This window comes from Struthio camelus, chromosome 2, assembly GCF_040807025.1.
Source record: "Struthio camelus isolate bStrCam1 chromosome 2, bStrCam1.hap1, whole genome shotgun sequence".
Lineage (NCBI taxonomy): Eukaryota > Metazoa > Chordata > Aves > Struthioniformes > Struthionidae > Struthio > Struthio camelus.
Genome location: NC_090943.1, coordinates 172,613,246 through 172,636,160, shown reverse-complemented (window position 1 = coordinate 172,636,160; position 22,915 = coordinate 172,613,246). Strand labels below are relative to the sequence as shown.

The following is a 22,915-nucleotide window of genomic DNA, read 5'->3' as shown; positions in this document are numbered from 1 at the left end:
GGGTGTTGCGATCTCTTGCTCCTCCTAGCAAAAATGACTCTGTGCTACAAGCCCGGCTTGTGGTCGGAAAGACAGAACAGAATGATGTTTCCTTTATGGCACTTGCTGGTCTCCTGGCTTTTATCCAAAGGCAGCAGGTTTTACTTCTGTTATCCCCACAGAAACAGGGTATCCCCCGTCTCAGTGGATTTCTAATCCGCCCTGAGTGTCTAGAGCAGAATTGCTAGCTCGTTTTCTGTGGCAGGCTTCGCTCCTCAGAGTGATGCAGGCAGTGCTTGGCTGGACTGGGAGGATCCTGGGAAATGTGCTTTTGGCAACTAAGACAGAGTTTTGCATGGGCAAACTGATAAAAGCAATGGTGTTTGTATAGTGTAGCTGAATTTCTCTGAGGTACGTGACTTAGTAGCACATGACGTTCTGATTAAAAAGCAGCACTAGGTTGAATTAGTGGGACGTATTTGAGCCAGTTTTAATCCCTCTGACAGGCCGTGAAAGACAGCTGCTTGTGGGGAGATATCAGTGAATGGCGGCCCTGGGGATTGCTTCTCAGTTAGCTGCTGTTTGAACGTTTTCTAGAAACGATCTGAAATCTTAGTTGGTGAAGTTTGCAGATGATAAAAAGATCACTTTGTAGTTAAGAAACGAGGATGGCTTACATACCTGGAGGGCATATTTTAGTACCGCAGGGCCGTGCTCTCGGGAGCAGGGGCGCAGGCCCTCATGTCAGGAGGGGAGGCTGTCTTGGGGAAGCAGCAAGCCGGAGAACGGCTTGGGTTGCTGTGGGTGACGGCCTCTGCACAAATGCTCAATATGATCTCCGGCCAAAAGGGCTAATTTGGTCTCCTGCGTGCATGAAAAAGGGACTGTGCAGACGGAGAGGGAGGGGTCTTATCTCTGCGCACAGCGTTTCGGAGTCCTGCCCTGAGGGCCAGCATCCACACGGCGAGGAGGAGGAGTTCAGAGAGGAAGGGAACGGGTCGGGAGAGCCCTACGCAAATGATACAAGAGCCAGAAAAGCTGCTGTGCTGCGTCAGGCCTAAGGAGGGCAGCTGGCTTCCATTGCTTGGGGGTGCTGTGCACCCCCTCCACCAAATGTGTCTTAGACAATGCCGTCCAGCTGAGATGGCTGGGAAGCCCTGGTTGGGCCTGGTTGGGAGGGGTGTGATGGCCTGTGATATGCAGTTCAGACAGGTGGTCTCTTGTCCTTTCTCCTTGAATTTCTATGAAGTCTTTATGAGATCTGGTTGCTGCCAGTAGAAGAAATATGTGGGAGCCCGTTCTCAGCTTTTCAGCACATAGCAGCAGCTCACCCTAGCGATGCTGACAGGCACCACTGTTAGGAATCAGACCTCAAAAGGCTGAGGAGTGCTCCCTTGCTTCCTGCCTTACCCTGATTTACAGCTTTGCTGGGTCCTGTTCCAGACCCAGAGGTGGCTGCGTTTCTGTGAGTGCTGAAATGATTACGTACAAAGCACGCGTGCGCACGTCTGTGGCGGCGGTGTAAAGATGTGGCTCCCAGTGCATTGGATGCTGCTGAAACCCTGGGGCAGAGGTCTCGAAAGCAGCTTGTGCAGCTGCGTGTGTTGCAGCGTGGGCAGGGACTCTTGGGACGGGAAGCGCGTGAGGGAGGGAGCTCCCTGCGGGTGCCGGAGGGACCTGGGCTGGACACAGAGCAGCCCATCTGCTGCCACCGCTGTCTGCATGACCCCTTTACGCTCTCTTACTTTGAGAAAGACTAAACCTCTCTCTTTTCTTTCCCTCTCTTCAACTGCTACCCCTGCCCTGCAGTCTCGCACACCTGCCCTGGTCTTTGAGCATGTCAACAACACAGACTTCAAGGTGAGTGACCACAGCTGTTGCAGAGACCTCCTGAATCTTAGGACAGCGTGGAGCATCTGGGAAAACGCCTCTAAACTCTTCTGCGTGCAGGCAGCATGCTGTGGCTACCGGAGGGGTTCTTGACCTGCCTTGTGCCGGGGAGGGAGTGGACTTCTATTTCAAAGGCATGCGGTGTCACAGAAACGGCTGGCATCTCTGTGCCGGAAGGGACAGGGGATTTTGGCTGTGGCCTGCTTCTCTTTCCTGTAACTTACAGTCAAGGGAAGAGCCAGGGGCTCAGCGCTCATGCTAGGGATTGACTAGTCTCTGCTTTCCACCATGCTGCTCCAGCCGTTGGCCATCGTGGGCTTGTAGTCATAATCTGACGCTGGCCAATTTGCAGTACTTCAGAGGGGGCTGAAAATGTTGGATTAGTTGAGCCTTACGTCCCTAGAGCCTCGGCTGAGCGGCAGGAGAGGAGAGGAGTGTTTAGATGAGCGGTGAGAATTAGTGGCCAGCTGCCCGGGCCTGTTTGCCTGTGGCTGCTCGGTTGTTTTCAGTGGGTAATGCACGGTAAGTCTCAATGTGACCCTTTTTCCCTGATTCTCCACCCTGAGGCTTGTCTTTGGGCTGTCTCAGTGAATTACTTTCTGCTCTCTGGGTTTTGTAAGGGTGGTTAGGCATGCTCTTTCATCCTCGTTCCCTGTCCTCGGCATGGAAGACTGAATTCTCGCAAGCCCTAGGTCTACAACAGCAGATTCGGTCAGAGTTCCCTGGCCCCGGCCTGGGCGCAGGAAGGGAGGACACGTGCATGTTATGAAGGTTGACTAGCTAGACTGTGAGTTTGGCTCCTCCCTGTGGTATGTTGGCAGTTCCCAGGTGGTGAGAATTGGGGTACACGATGGGTACAAAGCTGCCCATATGCTCTCTAGACAGTTGGTGTTTCTGGGCCTGAGTTGTGGATCCACAAATGTGTGTGTGTGTGTGTGCGCGTGCGCGTTCCTGTGCCTGTGCAGATGCCTGGTGCCTCCACGAGGCTGTCGGCTGGCCCTGGGGATGGTGTTATCATTGTTCCACAGTGGCACTAGGAGCCCGGCGCCCTGGCCCTGGTCTCTTCAGACACAGCAAACAAATATGCCTGTGTTTTGTTAACTTGCCTCTTGTATTCATTCTTACAGCAATTGTACCAGACACTATCTGACTTTGACATACGGTTCTACATGTATGAAATCCTAAAGGTAAGCTCCTGGGGTGACTGGGAAATCCACAAATCCCTAAGAAAATCTTTGCTCAAGCAGTGACCTGGTGTTAAATCTCCTCCTGGGAGTCAGAGGGTAGAAACAGGATGTAGAGAGTGGAGGTCATTTGGCTACTAAACTCGCCTGGACGGAAGCCCGGCTGTCCGCATGGGACAGCTTCTTGGGCCACAGCACAAGGGGAGGCTCAGAGGCAGACGGCTGTTTAGTGTGTTAGTGAATGGCTTCAGAGTGTGAGGTCGCTGTGTCCTTGAGAAGCCATCTTATTTCCATGACATCTTGCAGACTCGTACCTCCACTGACACTCGGCGTTGGAAATAGCTTTAGTTGCAAGCCGCCGGTAAGGGCAAGAGCCACGATGGAGCATGGCGTCTGCTCAGCCAGGGAGCTGAGGGTGCTGAAACTGTTTCTCAGAGCACCTTCTGCCTGTCTCAGCCATCGCTCTGCCAGCAGAGGCTGGCCAGGAGAGACTGCATTGCCTACTCTGCTGTTCTTTAGTCAGAGTAGACACTGCAGAGAGACTGCAGCCTTTGAATGAGGATCAGACGTTTAAATTGCAGCGTCTCCTTTGGCGGTGGTTGGCACAGAGTAGGCAGGGGAGAGGGGCGTTTGCACCCTGCTATTCTGCATTGCTCAGTGGAGCTGCAGTTCTTGGGCTGGGGCTGGGCTTCAAAAGTGAGAGGTTGCGCCTGGGGGCAGAAGCTAATGCACGCTTAGCGGGGTAGCCAGAACAGAGGCCACGGGTACCTGTGTGACTGCTCTCTGTGGCGTGTGCCTCTGCAGCGCAGCAGGCTTGGCAGGCCAGGCCAAGGGTTATTTTAGCGGTTCTCTACGCGGGAGAGGCAAAGGTGCGTGCTGGCAACCAGAGAGGGGTCTGCAGTAGAGATGACTCTGTAGACCTGTCTGGAGCTGGAAAAGGGCCAGGGCCTGAAGGTTGCTTGGGAATGTGCGTGGTGCTCTTAGCTTTTAGTACACACGTCACCGAGGCAGCGGCTGACCTCGGTGCTGCCCGCTAGGGCTCTGGCGGTTGTCTGGCTCAGTCCCAGAACAGCCTTTGGGTCTGTGCCTCATCGCTGCTCTGCCAGCTCTTGCTGCCGGCTCTCTCCGCGAGCCTGCTCTGTCGTGATGTGGAAGGAGACTTTCTGACGGTGCCTGTTCTGTCCGCAGGCACTGGACTACTGTCACAGTATGGGTGTCATGCATCGAGATGTCAAGCCACACAACGTGATGATCGACCACGAACACAGAAAGGTATGGTGAGGCCCTGCTGGGCCCTGCTTCACATCTCTTGGGAAAGGGGAGTGCTGCGGGGCAGCCCAGCTGCCCTCGGCTGGTTCTCTCTGTTTGAGGCGGTGCCCTAGGCTGGCACGCTTCTTGGAAGGGAGAAGCTCAGTCCTGCTTTTAGCTCCCGCTCTAGCCGTCTGAGGCAGTGGTGAGCTGAGGCTGTGAGCTCTTCTCCCAAACGCTCAGCAATCAGATCGTGGCTAAGAGCCTTTGTCCTGTCAAGGGCAGCCAGCAGGCACTCTTACCTGCTGCCTCGTGCTTCTGTTCCTGCTGGCCCGCACAGGCTTGTTCTGTGCCCCTTACTTTCTTTATCCCACGATTAGCTGCTGTGGTCGGTTGTGGATTCGACACCACAGCTGCCCCGGTACAGACAGCACAGCTAATGCCCGAGGTCCTGCTCGTCTCCAGAGGGCTGCTTGCAGCCCTTCTCCTGCGCTGTGGCTCTCACTGGGCCTGCTTCGAGCGCTCAAACGTGGCAGCGCTAGCACCCCCAAGCCCACGTTCAGGCGGGAGAGTGTCGCCTTTAAGTTCTGCCTTAAGGTATAAACTGATTAGCCCTTGTTAGATCTGGGCCCCAGCAGACTCCATATGGGGAGGGTTGAATTTGCAGCTGTTTGTTTGGAAATACAGGTGACCATAAAACCCACACCTGTATCCAGTAAACTCACTTTATTTGCCACCTGTTTGTCAGTAACTGAGGCTTGTAAATGTAACTTTAGATTTCTTCCAGCACCTCTGTAGCAACTGGCCATCTGGGGCCTCAAATAAAAATGACTTCAAAAGGAGTCTGCTTGGACAGAGGGAAGCAGGGCGTTTCCCTGCGGCATGGGTCACGGGCAAAGCCTCGAACGGTCAGTAAACGCCCCCGTTATTAGAGCGGAAAGTGGCTGAGCCCCTCTGTGCCCCTTGGGTGCTGTGCTCTTTGAAATCTTCCCTGTCTTCACAGCCCAGCATCACCCTGTTTCTAACCAGCTGCATTTTGGTGTAACCGCTGTGCTCACCGACAGACGTTTGAGCTGAGCAAATCTTTCCCTCTCCCCAAATTAATATTAAAACCACTCGAGAGGGCTGCTTGGGGAGGCTTTTTGCGGACAGCAGAGAAGCAGTAGATGTTATATATCCTGCCTTTAATAAGACTTTTGACATAAGCCAACTAGGGAAACACGGGTTAGATGCATTTTCTGTAAGGTAGGTATAAAGCTGACTGGAAAGCCGTAATTAGAGAGTAGTTATCAATGGTTTGCTGTCAGAATGGAAGGCAGCATTGCACAGGTTCCACCGGGATTGTCCTAGGTCTGGTATTATTCAGTATTAATGACCTGACTGATGGAATAGAGAGCGTGCGTCATCTGCAGATTTAATAAGCGAAGCCGAGGAAGGCTGCAAGTCCTCTGGAATTCAAAGTGATCTTGACAAGTTTGAGAAATGATCTGAAAAACAGGATGAAATTCTGGAGGGGCAAATGCAAATCCCAACACTGAAGCAGGAATAGTCATCTGCGCGGTTACAGGATGGGAACCGCAGGCTAGCTAGCAGTGCTGCAGAGAGGGAGAGGGGTGCTAATGGATCCGCAGGTGAGTCAGCAGTGTTTCTCCAGCGAGAACGGAGAACGCCGTGCTGGACTGCGTGAACCGTGGTGTAACCCACGAGATGCTCCTGTGATCTCTTCCTCCTGGCCCTGGTGCAGCCATCCCTGGGGCATGACCCTTCAGTAGAGGTGTGGAGAGCCGTGAGAAGTCCCGCGGTGCTCGCAAGTGTCCCATGTGAGGTCAGAGGGAGCGATTTGGGGTTGCTGAGTGTTAAAGGGCCAGGTGGAGAAGCAATATGCCTATCAGTGGTTGCAAGCGTGTGAAGGGCTGCTGGAGAAACGAGCAGAAATTGTAGGCCTGCAGCCAGGAAGGCTCAGGTGAGGCGTTAAGGAGAGCTCTGCCAGCGTAGCAGCACGCTGGGAGAGGTTGTCCGGGGTGCTCTGGAGCTCAAACCACCTAGATGGATGTCGGCTGCGGACGGCCCGCGCTTGTGAGCCTGCCTCGTGGCAGGAGGACGTGCCGAAGGGCTAAGCCGAAGGGCTGGGTGATGGGCGCGTGTCTGACAGGGCTGCGAGATGCCGGGTGGAGGAGCAGGGCTCTGGGTTTGTGCTCGGGCGTGCGGCTGCTTGCTCGCCGGCAGTTCCCCGCCACCGCGGGGTGGTTCCCTTGCCCGGAGGAAAGGAGGAGTCCCTGCGTACGGACGGACGGACGGCCCGCGGGTGCCTGCCGCATGCCGGGTTACGCCGGCCTGTAACTGTGCGCTCTCTCCCTCTCCAGCTGCGCCTGATAGACTGGGGGCTGGCGGAGTTCTATCACCCCGGCCAGGAGTACAACGTGCGAGTGGCCTCGCGGTATTTCAAAGGACCGGAGCTCTTGGTAGATTACCAGGTACGTGCAGGGGCCCGGCTGCTTGTGCCGGGAGCGGAGCCGCCCCCGGGCACCCCGAGCGGCTGCGGTGTCCCCCCCGCTGCAGCCTGCGGGCTCTCTCCCACCCGGGCCCGTGCCCCGCAGGTTTCGGCCTGTGGCTGCGTGCGGGCAGGAGGAGATGGGACAGCCCGGCTACGACTCGCCCTGGCTAGGAAGGGCTCTTAAGAATGGGACAGCGCGGCCCACAACAGAGCACTTCAACCTTCCTCGGGTGAAGCTCTGCCAGGGAATGAAATAGCTGGGGAAGGTGAGGAGAGAGGAGAGTATCTACAGTCCTCCAAAGGGCCCTTGATGGCCCAGAGGTGGCCGCTCTTGTTTGGGCTGGTTCTGGCTTTCCTGCGTGTGGCAGAGAGAGTACGTGCAGTTCAGGGTGTGAACCCGAAATCTGTACCGGAGACTGTCCTGGGTAAACGGCAGCGTGGAGCTGCCAGAAGCAGTACCCAAAATCCCACCCTCTGCTCCCTGCCGGGGGGCAGCCACGTGATCTCTGAGGGGGGCACGGGGCTGGCAGGAGAGGTTGCCAGCTGCCCCAGCTGGCGTTTGCCTCCCGCCTCTCTTTTCTTGGCTTTTCCAGATGTACGACTACAGCTTAGACATGTGGAGTTTAGGCTGCATGTTGGCCAGTATGATCTTCCGGAAAGAGCCCTTCTTCCATGGTCACGACAACTACGATCAAGTGAGCTCCAGGGCAGTGGGATGCCCGGTCCCCTCCTCACCCCTTCCTCCTGCAGAGCCGTCGCAGGCTCCCTGCGAGCTGGGCCGGCGCGGCAGCCCTGCCTGCGCTGCGACGGCTGCTCCCGCCGAACGCTCGGGAGCTGCCCCGCAGCAGCGGCCTGGCTGCTGCAGCCCCTCCTTCCAAGCAGCGGCGCGGGAGCGGGCTGTGCAGCAAGCCTGCGGCGCCAAACCAGCCTCTGCAGCCCTGGCGCTCGCGTACCTCCTCTTGCCTCTTGCGCGTAGCGTGGGCTGTCCCATCTCTCCATCCTTCATGTTTTCCAGGGACCCCCTTCCCAAAGCTGGGGTCTCTGCCCTCCCCTGCTTCCCTTATCGCTCCACGTGCGGTTTGAGGGATGAGTCAGTGTGGTGGCGGTGGTAAAACTGAGGGGGGCCGGGCAGGGGAGCAAAGCACTGGTTTTACTGGAAGGTGCTAACAGGAGCCATCTGTCTGTCCCACGCGCTGCGGGAGGGGGTTGTGGCTGTGGTGCAGCTCAGCTGTTGCCAGAGCACCAGGGCCTGCTTCAGTTATTCCAAATTATGCCGCTGGCTTGAGCACTCCTTGCCAAGGTGGGATCGATGGGCCGTGGCTTCAGAGCCGTCCAGCGCAAGTGGAAACGTGTTTTCCAGTCATATTGATCCTATAAGCTCAGCCAGCAACTGCAAACGCGCCCGGCAGGCCCGCAACCCTGCAGCGGCTGTAGATGGGGCCCGGGGAGAGCGAGGGACACGGAGGTGCTGGGACCTGCGGGGCTCTGGCTGGGCTGGCAGGAAACGCATCTCTGCCTTCGTCATCAGTGTTGCTGCTTCTCCACCCTTCTCCCAGCTTGTGCGCATCGCGAAAGTGCTGGGGACAGAGGACCTGTATGATTACATCGACAAGTACAACATAGAGCTCGACCCCCGCTTCAACGACATCCTTGGCAGGTGGGTGGCCTGGCCAGCAGGGCCCTCGCTCCTCCCGGAGCGGCGGCTGGCAGCCTTGTGGAGCTGGCTGCGCCCAGCCGAGGTGTCCGGCAGTGCTCTCGGGGCGAGCGGGACGGTTTTGTGGGGAGGCACAAAAGCAGAGCCCGGAAGCCAGGTGGGGGGGGGGGCGGTCTTTGCGTGGTCCGGGCCCTGCGTGGGGACCGTGAGGGTGCGAGAGGGAAGGGACTTGGTGGCCACGGCCCCGGTGCCTTCAGCCGCTCTGGGGTGGGAAGCTGGGTCTGGGCAAGGGGACTGCGGGAGTGCTGCCCTGCCGCCCCCGTGTGACACCGGCTCTGGAGGAGCAGGAGCTGGGTCCCAGCTGGCCGCGGGGATTGATGGGGGCTGTTTTGCAGGCAGATCTCTTCACTCGCGGGTGGGAAGTCTGGTGGGGCCTGGGCAGGGGAGGGGTCCCAGCAGAGAGGGGCCGGGCATGGGGCTGGGCTAGGGCAGCGGGGCCGCTGCCGGGGGCTTAGCAAGGCGCGAGGCTCACGCTCATCTCCTCCTCGCAGACACTCTCGGAAGCGGTGGGAGCGCTTCGTGCACAGTGAGAACCAGCACCTCGTGAGCACGGAGGCGCTCGACTTCCTGGACAAGCTGCTGCGCTACGACCACCAGACACGACTCACTGCCCGGGATGCGATGGAGCACCCGTACTTCTGTACGTCTCCCCGGCTGCTCGCCCCTCTCCCCTGCTCCGCACGGCTGCTGCCTTCGCCTCCATGCTCCCCGTGGGCGCTGACCGCAGCCTGCGCCGTCCCCTCGGTCCAGAACCGGCCTCCTCCCTGCTCCTGGCACCTGGGCACTGCCCTGTTGTCCCTGGTTCTCCCGATCCTCTGGGCTGTGGGTCACCTCTGTCCTTGCTGGCTGCCTTTCTGTGCCCATCCCCATGCGAGTCTGCTGCTCCGTTTCTGGGGGATCCAGAGTGGAGGGACAGCAGCTCTCCCCTCTGTGTGCGGGGAGCCATCACTGACACGTGTCACCTTCCCCTCTGCCCTGCAGATCCCATAGCAAAAGACCCAGCAAGGATTGGCACCTCGGCTGGACTCTCGGCCAGTAACACGCCTGTCAGCTCCTCCAGTATGTTGGCAGGTGGGTCGTCGTGTTTGCGAGCCCTTGGGGCCTCCGGGGTCGTATCGCCGCTGTAGGGCCGAGCATCGCGCTGTGCTCTCCCATCGCTGGAGAAGCCGTTCTTGGTAATGGGATGTTGTCTTCCCTGGGGGCTAGTGCAGCCTCGTGGGCGAGTTGTGGTCCTCACCCCGTCTCAGTCCCCAAGGAGCCCGCTGGGGCTGGCGAGGAAGGGAGGCTGCACTTCCTCCGCGGCACTCACGGGGCTGGGAGGAGGCGGGTTTTCAGCTGGACCTCTTCCCGTAGCTGTTGGGGGCCTGACGACCTGTTCTCTCTCTGGCACAGGTATTACCTCGATGTCCGCGTCCCAGCCCATCGGCAGCCTCGCTGCGTCGCCCGTCATCTCCTCTCCAAACGCTTTGGGCTCGCCGGTCCCCGCTGCCGCCGGAGTGCAGCCCTGAACTCAGTTCTCGACCTCTGGCTTCTCGCACCGCCGAGGCCGGTGCCGCGCCTGCCTTCTGCCCTCCTGCCTGCCCCTCCGAGAGCCGTGGGGCTCTGGCCGCCCACCAGCAGCCACTTCCCAGAGGCAGAAATGGGGTGGGGGTGGGGGCGCTCTGGAATTTTATTTTTATTTCTGTTGAGTATGAAAAAAAAAGAGCAAAAAAAATGTAGGTTCCTTTTTTTTCTCTGTGCAGTAACAATATCGCACTCTCTGGCTACGGACCAAGGCTGATCTCTGTTGTGTCTGTGTCGGGGTAAGGAGTTAGCTGCATTCTTCTCATGAGGATCATGGTTAGTGATGCAACTACAGTGTAGAAATCTAAAATGGATAATAAAATTTATTTTCTATGTCCCTAACAGGACAGCAGGAGCAGCCGCTTGTTCTTGGGCTGGGGTGCGTGGGCAAGGAGTCGGCCTCTCGTCGTCTGCTCTCGGGGACTGCACGGGGCAGAGGGGTGGGGATTTGCCGCTGCTGCGTTCTCACTCCCGGCCTCGTGGCTGGGGGGTTCCCCCCCCCCACCAGCCCCCCCAAAAAAAGGAGCCTGGGTTGGAGCAGCCTCGCAGCTCCTGTCACAGGGCTGGGTACGACGGGCTGAGGGGTCGGTGCAGAGCTGCCCTTCCTGGCAGTCACCCGCGCCGCAGCGCTGGGCTGTTGGGGACAGTTTGAGCCCTCCCTGGTGCTGGCCTTGCGCTCAGCAGGACTCCGAGGGCCCCCCCCGCCCCCAGCCTCCACCCCACCGCGAAGGGCTGGGGCCAGCCAGGACCCCGCGGCACAACCCTGGCCCAGCTCAAGGTGGGGCAAAGGGCGAACAAGACCTCAGGGGCTCCAGCCCGCAGCGAGGTTCCCCCCACGCCAGCACGACCTCTGCCAGCTCCAGGGCGGCGGCGAGCAGGACCCTGGCCGCTGCACCGCAACAGGCAACTCCCGGCCCCGGGACAAGGGAGGAACGCGACTGGGGCCAGGTTTGGAAAAAAAGACACTTTAATCACTCAGTATTTGACAGGTAGGAGTCTGGAAAGGTTAAAAAGTGGCAGAGTGAGACCGGCGCAACACTGGGCGGCAGAACGGTCCCAGCAGCCCCCTCCACTCCACGTGCAGGATGGAGCGGGCTGCTGGCAGGGGCGGGCGGCCGGGGACGGAGCAGGCAGGACCCACAGCCACCAACGAAGGGAGCCCAGGGCTGAGCACAGCCCCCCCCAGGCAGACGGGAGCTCAGGTCAGGGCTCCTAGCAGGGGCGCCCCGAGGCTCCCGCCCCGGGGCTGGGTACGGGAGCACCAGCAGGAGGGAGGGACACGGGACGGACCAGAGCAGTCACAGTCCAGGGACAGTCCTTTAAAGTGCCTTACGGAAGGGAGGCTCTGCCGCACAGGCGGCCACTTAAAGCTTGCAGCCCGGGGCTGGGCTCGAGGCAGGAGCACCCGCCGGCACTCGTGCGGGGTGGCCAGAGCCGGGGTCCAAATCCTGCCGGCCCCGCGGCGACACGTGCACGTGCTGCCAGAGGATGACGGCAGCCAGGCTCAGCTTCCCCCCGCCTCGTGCCCAGGCCATCGCGGGCAGGACCACGGGGCCCCAGCGCGGCACAGGACAGAGCAGGGGACGCCCCTCCCCAGGGGCTATTGCATTGATCCGACATTCAATTCACAAAAATAGTAATGCCTACCGGCTATTCTGTACACCTATAAAAGGGCGCAAGGCAACTTCCCGAGGCGACAGCACCTCCGTGCAAGCGCTGGCGCGACGCAGTCCGAAGGCTTCTGGGAAGCAGCAGGAAGCGGCTCCCTCCGCACCTGCCTTCCTGCTGGTCACCAGGAGGGAAACGTGGTCCAGTGCATCACTGGTTTCCTTCATAGTTGAGCACGTAGTAGTCGTGCACGTACATCAGGACGGCGATGGGCTGCCCGATGATCAGGGAGATCCAGACGGCCGCGTTCCCGTAGTTACCCCTGAGGAACTTGGACACGAACCAGGCCAGCGGGATCTGGAAGGGAAGGGGCAGCGTCAGGCCCGTGCCTGCACCCAGAGGCCACGGGCAGCCGGGGTGGAGGACAGGGAAGGGACGGGAGCACGTTCCCATCCCCGACCTCCAGCCGCCATCACCCGCAGCCACAGGGCCAGCGCCAGGCTGCTGCCACCCCTGTCCTCGCCCTGGCTTGCTGCGTTTGCTGGCCCAGCAGCGGGGAACAGAGCAGCACGCTTACCTGGGCCGCCATCCCCATGAACGCCCAGAGCCGGAACATCTTCAGGGGCACGCTCACCAGGTACTGCGGGGACACAGTGTCAGCACGGGTCTGCTGCCCCCGCCGAGCTGCCGTGGGGCCGGAGCCCTCAAAACCCCGCAGCAGGCAGCTCCCGGCTGCCTCGCGCTGCTGCCCGGTCCGGGTCAGTCCCCAGAGCAGCCTGCGCTCGGCCTCGGCAGCCGGGGTGCGGGCCGGGAGGGAGCACTGACCTCGTGGAAGAAGGCGGACGCCAGGAAGACGGCCGTCTGTGCTGTCCACTTGCTGGCCCCCCGCTTCAGCATGGGCTTGTAGAAGTGCCTGAGAAGCGGCGCCCTGTTAGCACGTGTCCCCGACGGTGTCGCAGCCCCTGAACCAGTGGCTGCCGGAGCTGCCCAAGGCACGCTGCCCGGAGCGGGAGGCCCAGCCCCGGCCGTGGCCCCCAGCGAGCACCGCGTACCTGAGACACCACTTGTGCACGGGGATGTTCCAGTTCTGCCAGAAGTAGGTCACCGACTCCGAGTTCCTGCGGGGAGAGGGCAGTGAGCCGGGTCCCGGGGTGGCAGCAGGGAGCTGCGCCCCCACCGCAGGGACCCCAGAGGGGGCTCATGTCCATGCTCGGCCCCATCGCCCAGCTCAGGGACGGAGCCGACCCCCGGGGCCCTGGGGAGCAGCAGGAGGGACGGGAGCGGGGCCGGGGACGGCACTGGGCTGCCACCGCCACTCACCACCAGTCCCTGTAAAACTCCCGGTCCCCAAACTGCATCACTTCGGCCACCACGTTCAGGCAGGAGTGGAAGAACCAGTAGAAGAAGATGAGCCAGATGAAATGGTTGGGGACCTGAGGGGGGAGGCCAAGGCTGTGAGCGGGCCGGCTCCCGGCCCGGGGCTGCCCCGCAGCCAGCAGCACCCACCAGAGGGCCCGGGAGCCATCGCCAGGCAGGGCGAGGGGAGCGGCGAGCTGGGGTACTCACAGCCAGCTTCAGGAGCCGCTCGATGATCCGGGAATAGTCCATGTCCTGCAAGGAAACAGCTCCCGTCACCCTCGTCCCACCGACTCGCGCCAGCCCAGGAGCAGGGCAGCAGGGAGCTCTGGGGCCCCTCGCGCCAAGGGCACGAAAGCCACGGCGGCTCGCTGCCAGTGGGTCAGCAGCTGAGCGCCCAGGAGGGGGGCACCCTCCCACCCGGAGCCTGCTTTGGGGACAGGTAGCCTCTACGCGGCCGAGCTCACGCGGGAGGGCAGCCGGAGCCTGTAGCCCCCTCCCTGGCCCTGGGCACAGGGACCCCCGTCACTCACCCGAAACGGCTTCATGGAGTTCTGGATCGTGGGCACCATCCACTGAAACAGAAAACATCGCTGGAGCCGGGGTGCTGAGCCGGTGCCCAGCACCCCCCTCCCCCCCAGGCTGGGGACGCCCCCAGATGCCGCAGGGCCCCCACGTGCTGGCAGCGGGGCCCAGACCCCCAGCCACACGCCAGCAGAGCCCTCCCGCCTGGCCGGCGGGGAGGCCGCCCAGCTCAGCCCCCGTCTCCCCGGGGAGAGGGGCCCCGGCGATCCCCCTGCAGCCACATACCTGCTGGATCAGCCCCACCAGCAGCTGGATGAAGAAGAGCTGGAAGACAGAGGCGGCAACGGAGCCGTCAGCGGGGACGGCGGCCGGGAGCCCCCGTCCCCCTCCCGGGGCGCCCGGGCCCAGGAACCGCAGCGGCCTGGCCTGGGGGCTCCCGTATCCTGCTGCCTTCACTGCTGAGCCCCAAGCCCCGCGGAGCGGAGAGAGGGGAGCCCTGGTGCCCTGCGCCCAGGGGGTGGGAGGCAGGGGGTCTCACCATCTCGAAGAGGCGCCGGAGGAGGAAGCGCTTGCGTATCCGCGGGGAGCGGGGAAAGTTCAGCTCGTAGCACAGGGTGGGCGCGAAGATGAAGTAGTAGAGATCTGCGAGGACAGCGGAGGGGGAAGCCGGGCGGCCAGCGGCTGCACGGTGCCCGGCGACAGCCCCGGGGGACTCACCCCGGGCCGCGTGCTCCCCGCGCGGGGCACTTACTTCTGTAGGTGAGGTTGGCCGGGTAGGTGACCCCGCTCTGGCCCACGTCCCCGTTGGCCTTCTTTGGCCCCGCAGCTGGAAGAGGAGGAGGGAGCTGAGCACCAGCCCAGCGGCACACATACGCTGCGTGTTAGGGCTTCGGTGCAGCAAGCCCACGACACAACTGGATGAGCTGGTCCCCCCCCGGTGCCAGCCGCTGCCCCACGGAGGGGGACGCGCCAGGCCCCAGTACCTGCGGCCGAGCCGTCCCCCGGGCGCAGGGAGGCTTTTGCCTCCCTCCTCTCCCGACACCATTTGTTCACGTCTCTGAAGGAGAAGAGCTTGAGGAAGGTGACGGTGTAGATGGACAGGGTGAAGACGGCCCCCACTGCGGGGAGAGAAGAGCTGGTGAGCTGGGCCGGATCCTGCTCTCCGCCGGGCCCCCGTGCCCGTGGCCAGCCCTCACCTGGCGTGATGGAGGTCACCATGAGCACCACCACGGCGGGGAAGCAGAGGATGGCCAGGAGGTTGATTGCGTGCAGGACGGCGCCGGCGCCCTCCGAGAGGGAGCCCTGCGGGAGGGAGGCGTGAGAGGGCCAGGGTGCAGCGCCCAGCCCCGGCGCCCCACGGCCGGGGGGCACGGGGAGCCGGCAGAGCCCCGCGGCGCAGCCCCCCCGGCCCGCAGACGCCTCCCGGGGGCGCTCGGAGGCGAGTCGGTGCCCGGCGGCACAGCCCATGAGCCCCGCGAAGGCGAGCGGCGCCCCGGGCCGGCGCGCGGAGCTAAGGGTGGCTCACCGCTGCCAGCCGCCTCTCGAGGGACAGGGCCACCACCACGAACACGTTGGCCACTGCAAACGGAGGGAGGAGAGCGTTACCAGAGCCGCCAGGACACGCCGGGCCCTGCTCGCACAGGCGCCGCGGCCCCAGGCTCCCTTCCCACTGCCCGGGGAGGCCAACGGGGCCCCGTCACTCACCGATGACCAGGCACAGGGACGGCCAGCTGTAGGGGTCTTTGAGGAACAGGGAGACCACCTGGATGGGGTCCACCAGGATGCCGTACCTGCAAGGAAAGGGTCTGAGCAAGCGGCGCTAGACCCCAAAGCCAGACGTGCCCTCCTGCCCATCACCGGCCCCTTTCCTCCGGGGAGGGGGTTGGATGCTGGGCCCCCCCCAGCCGTGGGCTGCAGCCCCCTCCGTGCCCGGGGGTCCGGGCAGGCAGGGCGCCCTGGTCGGGCTCCCGGAGGTGCTCAAGCCTTGGCCCAGGACAGCCCCACGCCGGCCTCCTCCGGCCGCTGCCGGGGCTGGGAGCACGAGCTGCAGGCACCCGGCGTCCCCGGGGCGAGCTGACGGGCAGCGCCGCGGCCACCGGCCCCCGCTCAGCGCGCTGGAGGGCCCCTGCCCGGCCAGCCCGCGCCGCCCGCCGCCGCAGAGCTGGGCCCTTCTGCCCGCCGGGAGCCCAGCACTTACTTGATGAGGTTTTCCAGGAAGAGCCGAGCATTGCTCAAGACCTGCAGGGAAAAGGCAGCAGTTATCCGGAGCGAAGCAAGCAGAGGCAAGACCCTGCGGCGGGGCCGCGTCGTGCGCGGGACGGGCGCTCCCCGCTCGGCGGGGCCGGGCTCGCCTCGAGGCCCACGGGGCGCCGCGGGCTCTGGGACCGGTCCGCAAAGCCAGGACATGCCAGGCCCATGGTATACGGTCAAGAGCCCGCTAGACCCGTGACCTGCTGCTCTCCTGCGTGATGAGGAGCCCCAAACCCCGGCAGGCCGGGGGCTGAGCCCCGCAGGCTGGATTGGACCCTGCCTGCAGCCAGCTGGCAGGGGACAGAGCTGCTTGACCGGCCCAGGGGACACAACCGAGCCATGGCTGAGCTGGCCCAGGCGCTGGACCACACCGGTGGCCTGCCCAAGCATCACGCAGCCTCGGGGGCACAACCCGGGTCGGACCTTTCGAGCCCGACCGCTCAGCGGCGGCCTCGACGCGGCTCCCGGAGGCCGCCCGGCGTGCACGGGGAGGGCGTCCTCCCCCTGCGCAACCTGAGATTGGGAAACCTCAGGGAAGCGCTTGCATCAGCAGGCCACGAGGCCGCGCAAGGGTTACTGCGGGTGCTGGAGCGAGTCACGTGCCAGCACGGCCCCAGCCAGGGGCGTCACGGGCAGCAGCCGCCTCTCTCCGTGCCCAGCTATTTCACACTTCGCCCGGGGGTCGGCAGGGACGTTGTGCTCCGTCCCGCACAATGCCCAGGCGGGAGGCCCGGGCCGACAGCGCCGCGGTGGGAGGACGGCGTTGGCAGCGGCAGTCCCTCGCCGAGCTCAAGTCAAGGCAGCAGCAAAGCCGGGAGCACCCGGCCAGGCCGGGCCCGCACCCAGCTGGGCACCGAGTCCCCAGCGTGCGCCCTGGCAGCTGCCAGGAGGACGCGGCAGGCCAGGGCCGGGCTCGGTGACACATTTAGTCCCCGTCAGAGTCCCCGAGCGCCAGCACGCGCTGCCCGGCGCAGGGCCGACCCCCGTGCCAGGCAGCCCGGCTGCCGCAGACGGAGCCGGGCGCCGAGCGTGCGTCGTGCCGTTAGTGAGAGCTTGAGCTAATCCGAGAGCGTGCTTGCTGCTTCCAAGTCTCTTCTGCTCGCTTTCACCCGCTAATTGAATTAAACGCACACCACGGGATTAGCCGCTGCCTCGCTGCACCTTTTCTGGCCGCAGCGCTGCTCTCCGGAGCCCTGGCCCTGCTCCCTGCTGCTCTGCTCCCTCTCGCCACGCTCTGCCCGCAGTGGCGTCGTCGCTGCGCCAGGCCGGAGCCGGGCGAACGCTTGGCTCCGGCAGCCCCTGGCCAAGCTACCGAGCGCTCGGTGGCCTCACGGGAGCCCGCGGCTGCCGGCCAGCACCTCCGGCGCCCACGTTCGTCGCTGCCCGCGGAGGCAGCGCGAGAGCGTCGGGGCCTCTCCCGGCCCGGCGCTGCCCAGGCGCTCGGCCCCGCTCGCCTGCTCGAAGGCCAGCCGGGCCTCTCCCCCACGCAGGGCGTCCCTGCTCCCCGCCGACCTCCCCGGGACGCCCGCGCTCCCCTGCCAGATCGCAGAGCAGGAACCGCGTCTGGAAGGAGCCAAGGCCGCGAGACGTCGGCCAAGGCCTGCTGCTGCCAGCGTCCCCAGCGCACGAGGGGCCCCGAGGGGGCTGCAAGGCAGCCACGGAGCCAGGCAAGGGACACGGGCAGCTCGCGGCCGCGGCACAGCGAGACCGCAGCCCTGCGCGGGGGGCTCCAGCCAGGCCCGTCTGCGCAGAGGCGCCGCGCGGGGCAGCTCAGCCCTGCAGTGGCAGCACCGCAGCCCCGGGGGTGCTCTCCCTGCTCCTTCTTGGGTTTGCCCAGGCTGGAGCAGGGCTTTACGCAGCGCAGCCGCTCAGCGAATCGCTCCAGCCTCGGCTCAGCCAGCTGTGAGGCCCCAGGAAGGTGCCCGAAGCTGGCCAGGCCCTGACCGCTGCCTCTCGGGGGGTCTCTGGGTCTCTCCGTCCTCAATTGCTGGCCGCAGGCGGCCCCAAGACCTGCAGCGCCTCGCCTTGCGGACTGCCACGCACCAGCGACCCGCACCGGGGAGGAGCGGAGCCCCCGGCGCCGCGGGCACCCGCCAGCCCCACCGGAGCGCACCGAGCTGCTCTCGCCACCACTCACCAGCATCACCACACACCAGTTGAGGATGCCCCGGTAGTTGCTGTAGCCGCTGGCCGAACTGAGCAGAGACTCCTGCACCTTGTGACACCTGGGGAGAGAGGGGAGAGCAGCAGGGTGAGCGCGAGCACCGGGGAGCCGGCCGGCCGGAGCCGCCCTAGCAGCCCTGCACGGACACGCCAGCGCCTCGGGCCACCGGGACTGCCCGAAGCTCCATGTCCTGAAGACGAGGAGGCTCCGCAGGGATTTAGCGGCAGGTCCGGATGTGCACCGGACCCCGCCAGGGCAGGAGGGCAGCTCCGGGCCCTGGAGCTCCTCCAGGCCGAGCCTCGAGGCAGGAGAGGGGGCGCTGAGCAGCGGCCAGCAGCTCCGGCCCCGCGTGCCCACTTTGGGGCAGCATTTCCAGCCCGGCCCCAGCGTCCTCGTGCTCAGGACGCCAGGGCAGGCACTGCTCCGGCGGCGGGAGCGACGCAGGCGGCGCCAGGCTGCTCCCAGGGCCTGGCAGAGCGGCGAACGCCCGCAGGGGCCGGGTCCAGAGTCCTGCGCGCTGCGTCATCAGTGCGGGAGCCCGCGGGACCCCGCATGCCTGCCCCTCCTTCCGCTCCAGATAAGATTACGTGGCACAGAGGGGTCAGGGAGCGCTCCGGCGCCGACGGCACCGCTCCCCACCAGCCCCGAGCAGGGCTTTGCAGCCATTAATGCTGCTGGAGCCCTGCTTAGACGACGCCTCTCTTCCCGGCCAGCGGCCCGAGGAGAGGCACGAGCTGCGGCCCGGGGAAGCGGAGCCAAGTGGCTGGAGCAGCCCACCGCCGCGGCGCAGGGCAGGGAGGCGGCTGGCAGGGGTTCGGAGGCACCCCGGGCTCCCGGAGGTGCTGCAGGCAGAGTGGGACCGGGGGCTCGGCGCGGAGCAGGCCGCCCCGGGCTCCCGGAGAGGAGCTTTGGCTGCCTCATGGCAGGCCAGGTGAGCAGCGCCCCGTGAAACCCGAGCGGCCAGCGGGAGCGCGGCCGAGACGCGGAGGAGGAACGGAGCCAGCCGCCGGGCCCGGCCCTTCCTTATCAGGAGCTGCTGGGGCCTGTGGTCTTGGGAGGCCGGGGGCAGGGAGAAGAGCCCCAGCTCAGCCTGGCTGGGCTCTTACAGGAGCGCGGGATCCGCCGCACCCCGGCCCACCCGGGGTGCGCCCAGCCGAAAGCCCGTGCGGGCAGGTCGCATCCAAGGCTCAGGCTTGGGGAGGAGTTTGCCGGCGGGCGGAAGTTCAGCCCATTTTCTACAGCTCCCCCAGGAGAAGAGTCATCTCCTGGTTGCGACACTCCATTTCCCCAGCCAGGAGGCACATGGCATCGCGCACGTCGTGCCGAGGGGCCCGGGCGAGAGCCCTGCGCCACCTCGCCCCTCTGCTAGCAGCGGGGCACGAGCTACCTCCGGCCCTCCACTGCGACCGAACCGGGAGCTCGAGCCTCCAAAGAGCAGCTCTGTTTGGAGCCTAGAGCTGTCCCGGGTTGGGTCTCGAGTCAGAAAGTAAGACAAGGAGCAACGAGCACCCTGCCACGAGGTTTAGGCGGCGCAGATGAAAGTTAGCCAGCCGCGCGTCCTGCGGATGCTGCTATTTTGGGATACCGCCACGCGACGAGCTTCGCGTTTCTAGATCTACGGCCAGGCGAGCTTGGTCGCAGGCATTAAGAGCGAAGCCCGACAGAGCTCTTTACTCCGATCCGAGGGAGGAGCAGGAGCCCGGTGCCCGCCGGCGCGGGGACACGGGGGCCGACCCGGCTCCCGGAGCAGGGGACAGGCGCCTGCAGCGCTCCCAGCGAGGGACGCCCCGCGGAGGACGGGCAGGCGGAGGCCCAGCGGCCCAGCCTGCCGCCCTGCCAAGTAGGGCTAAGGCCAGCTGGCCGTATTAGGCCAGGAGAGCAGCAGCAGGCGAGCCGAGCTCCGGCCGGCACCGCGGGGCCGTGCGTGCCTCACCTCCGACTCCTGCCCTTCGGGGAAGCTTTTTCCCCCACCATAATCCTCTTACGCAGGAAGGGCAAGGCTCCTGCTGCTTTTGATCGGATCAGCGACAAGCCTCTGATCGCCACGCGGATAAGCACCGCAAAACCGGCCCGGCCACGGGACGCCCCGCCGGGAGCAGGGTCGCTTTCCAGCGCCCAACCGGCGCGTTTACGGGCCGGCCGCGAGCTTTGGCGAGGGCTGGGCGAGACGCCCTGCACCGGCTCTTCTCCCCAGAAAGGTGGGGAGGCAGCAGCGACCCGCGGCGCTCATCCCGGCCGGGGACGCTGCTGCGTACGAGCCCCGGGCACGCCGCACCGGAGGAGCTGCGGTTAGCGCGGCTGGAGGAAGCTCCTCGGCTTGTATTTGGGTTTTGCTAGCCGGAGGCTCCGCTCAGCCCCAGGCAGGCCCCGGCGCCCACGCCTGGTCCCTCGGCGCTCAAGGCCAGCGGCAAGGCCGCGGGCAGACCCAGCAAAGGGGGAGGCGTGCCGGCGAGATGGGGCTCGGGGCCCTCCCCGCGGTTACCGCCCGCAAAGCCAGGCAGGCCGTTCCCCCTCCTCCGAGGGAAGAGGCACGACGCCAAATCGGGGCAAACCCTGCTGCTGCTAGCCTGACGCTTGCAGGCGTTTAACCGAGCCAGCGTGGCGGCGTTTCACAAGCCACGGCCCCGTGCCCTAGCGCCCAGCAGAGCCGAGGGCTCGGGGACGCCGCCGCGGCGGTGGCGGAAGTCGGACAAGAGCCCATCGAGCGGCAAAACCCCCCGCGCAACGCGGGCGCTCCCGGCCCCCGAGCCGGGGCGGCGACGCCGCGAGCGGGGCTCCCCGACGCCAGTCACGGGGCGCTGGCGGGCCGCAGATTTGGCGGCCAGCTGCCCGGGGAAACCGCAGCACCTCCTCCAGGCGAGGCCCCTTTCGGAAGCGGCAGCGCGGTCCCCCGTCCCGGGACGCGGCCCCTAGCGGGAAAGAGCCGGAGGTTAAAGCGGCGCAGGCGTCTCGGAGGGCGGAAAGGCGCCGGGAGAGAGATGCTCCGCTCCCCACCAGCCGCGGGGCAGAGGGGGGCGGCGCGGGCGAGTGTCGCCATGCAGGGTGTGGGGTGCCCCAAGGGGGTCCCGGGCTTTGTGCCTCCCCCCCCCGCCCCAGGGGATCCCGGCCTCCACCACCTCCCTGGGGTAGCTGGGGAGGGGGGGGGTCCTGGGCTCCGCCGACCCCCAGAGCAGCTGGCTGGGGGGGGGTCCTGGGCTCCGCCGACCCCTCAAGGTGGCTGGGGGGGGGGGAACCCAGCCTCCGCAGGCACCCTCGGAGGAGGGGGGGGGTCCTGGCCTCCGCCAACCCCCCTGGAGTGGCCGGGGGGGGGGTCCTGCGCTCCACCGACCCCCTCCAGAGAAGGGGGGGGGCCTGCGCTCTGCCGACCCCTCGAGGTGGCTGGGGAACGGTCCCAGGCTCTGCCAACCCCCCCCCCCCCAACAGGGGCTGGGGGGGGTCCCAGCCTCCGCCAACCCCCCCAGAGGAGGGGGGGGTCCCCGGCCTCCGCCAACCCCCCCGGAGGAGGGGGGGGTCCCCGGCCTCCGCCAACCCCCCCGGAGGAGGGGGGGGTCCCCGGCCTCCGCCAACCCCCCCGGAGGAGGGGGGGGTCCCCGGCCTCCGCCAACCCCCCCGGAGGAGGGGGGGGTCCCCGGCCTCCGCCAACCCCCCCGGAGGAGGGGGGGGTCCCCGGCCTCCGCCAACCCCCCCGGAGGAGGGGGGGGTCCCCGGCCTCCGCCAACCCCCCCGGAGGAGGGGGGGGTCCCCGGCCTCCGCCAACCCCCCCGGAGGAGGGGGGGGTCCCCGGCCTCCGCCAACCCCCCCGGAGGAGGGGGGGGTCCCCGGCCTCCGCCAACCCCCCCGGAGGAGGGGGGGGTCCCCGGCCTCCGCCAACCCCCCCGGAGGAGGGGGGGGTCCCCGGCCTCCGCCAACCCCCCCGGAGGAGGGGGGGGTCCCCGGCCTCCGCCAACCCCCCCGGAGGAGGGGGGGGTCCCCGGGCTCCGCCAACCCCCCCGGAGGAGGGGGGGGTCCCCGGGCTCCGCCAACCCCCCCGGAGGAGGGGGGGGTCCCCGGGCTCCGCCAACCCCCCCGGAGGAGGGGGGGGTCCCCGGGCTCCGCCAACCCCCCCGGAGGAGGGGGGGGTCCCCGGGCTCCGCCCCCCCCCGGAGAAGGGGGGGGGTCCCGGGCTCCGCCGCCCTCCCCCCCGGAGAAGGGGGGGGGTCCCGGGCTCCGCCGCCCTCCCCCCCGGAGAAGGGGGGGGGTCCCGGGCTCCGCCGCCCTCCCCCCCGGAGAAGGGGGGGGGTCCCGCAGTCCCAAAACAGCACGAAGGGCAAATTGAGGCCGCTCGGGGCGGGGGGGGGGGAGGAGGCGCCCCGAAGTCAGCGGGGCCGGCGCCGCTGCCGGGGAGGGGTCGAGGTGGCGGGGTGGCAGCGGGGAGCGAGGGGGGCGCCCAGCCCCGGGGCCCGGTTCACGGCGGCAGCGGGCTCCAGCCGGGCGGCCGCGCCGTTACCTGAAGTCGCCGCCGGCGTCGTGCCCGCCGTCGGGGCCCGGCTCGCCGCCGCCACCCTGCTCGGTCCCGGGGAGCTGCTGCTGCCGCGCCGCCGCCGCCCGCCGCCGCCGCCCCCCGCTGCCGCCGCCGCTACCGGCCGCCGCCGCGCCGCGGTCGCCCATGCTCGGCCCGGCCCGGCCCGCCTCGCGGCCACCGTACCGCACCGCGCCCCGCCACGGCCACGGGTAACCCGGGCAACCGCCCCCTGCCTCGGCGGCCCGCGGGGCACGCCGGGAGCCGTAGTTCCGCCCCGCGGCGCGGGGCAGCCTGGGAGCTGTAGGCGCGGTGGTGGTGGGGGAGGGAACCCAGGAGGGAGAAGGGGGGGATCCCAGGTGGAAGGGGCGGGGCCGCCTCGGAACTCCATCTCCCAGCAGCGCCCGCGGCGCCCCGCCCTCCCGGCGGTGAGCGGCGGCGG

General features: G+C 65.9%; 2 protein-coding genes across 6 annotated transcripts in view; one reads left to right on the top strand and one right to left on the bottom strand.

Moving 5' to 3' along the window:
* The window catches only part of LOC104145360 (casein kinase II subunit alpha-like), a 36,935-nt gene extending 26,516 nt beyond the window's left edge, over positions 1 to 10,419 (top strand). For all 5 annotated transcript variants that reach the window (XM_068933576.1, XM_068933581.1, XM_068933579.1 and 2 more), the window contains 9 exons: positions 1,789 to 1,839; positions 2,997 to 3,056; positions 4,242 to 4,325; positions 6,665 to 6,775; positions 7,389 to 7,490; positions 8,352 to 8,452; positions 9,001 to 9,149; positions 9,491 to 9,580; positions 9,902 to 10,419. In XM_068933576.1, the coding sequence (XP_068789677.1) occupies positions 1,789 to 1,839; positions 2,997 to 3,056; positions 4,242 to 4,325; positions 6,665 to 6,775; positions 7,389 to 7,490; positions 8,352 to 8,452; positions 9,001 to 9,149; positions 9,491 to 9,580; positions 9,902 to 10,017 (864 nt within the window). In that variant the 3' untranslated portion in view covers positions 10,018 to 10,419. The remainder of the gene's footprint in view (positions 1 to 1,788; positions 1,840 to 2,996; positions 3,057 to 4,241; positions 4,326 to 6,664; positions 6,776 to 7,388; positions 7,491 to 8,351; positions 8,453 to 9,000; positions 9,150 to 9,490; positions 9,581 to 9,901) is intronic.
* Positions 10,420 to 11,013: 594 nt separating this feature from the next.
* DGAT1 (diacylglycerol O-acyltransferase 1) lies at positions 11,014 to 22,622 on the bottom strand. Its single transcript, XM_068933771.1, has 17 exons — positions 22,462 to 22,622; positions 17,949 to 18,036; positions 15,759 to 15,799; positions 15,266 to 15,351; positions 15,087 to 15,139; positions 14,758 to 14,863; positions 14,545 to 14,679; positions 14,313 to 14,387; positions 14,100 to 14,203; positions 13,847 to 13,885; positions 13,570 to 13,611; positions 13,247 to 13,291; positions 13,001 to 13,113; positions 12,733 to 12,798; positions 12,506 to 12,593; positions 12,258 to 12,320; positions 11,014 to 12,037 (listed from the first exon to the last, which is right to left on the bottom strand). The coding sequence occupies exons 1-17, from the start codon at positions 22,620 to 22,622 to the stop codon at positions 11,891 to 11,893; spliced, it is 1,452 nt and encodes a 483-aa protein (XP_068789872.1). The 3' UTR covers positions 11,014 to 11,890.
* Positions 22,623 to 22,915: the final 293 nt, after the last annotated feature.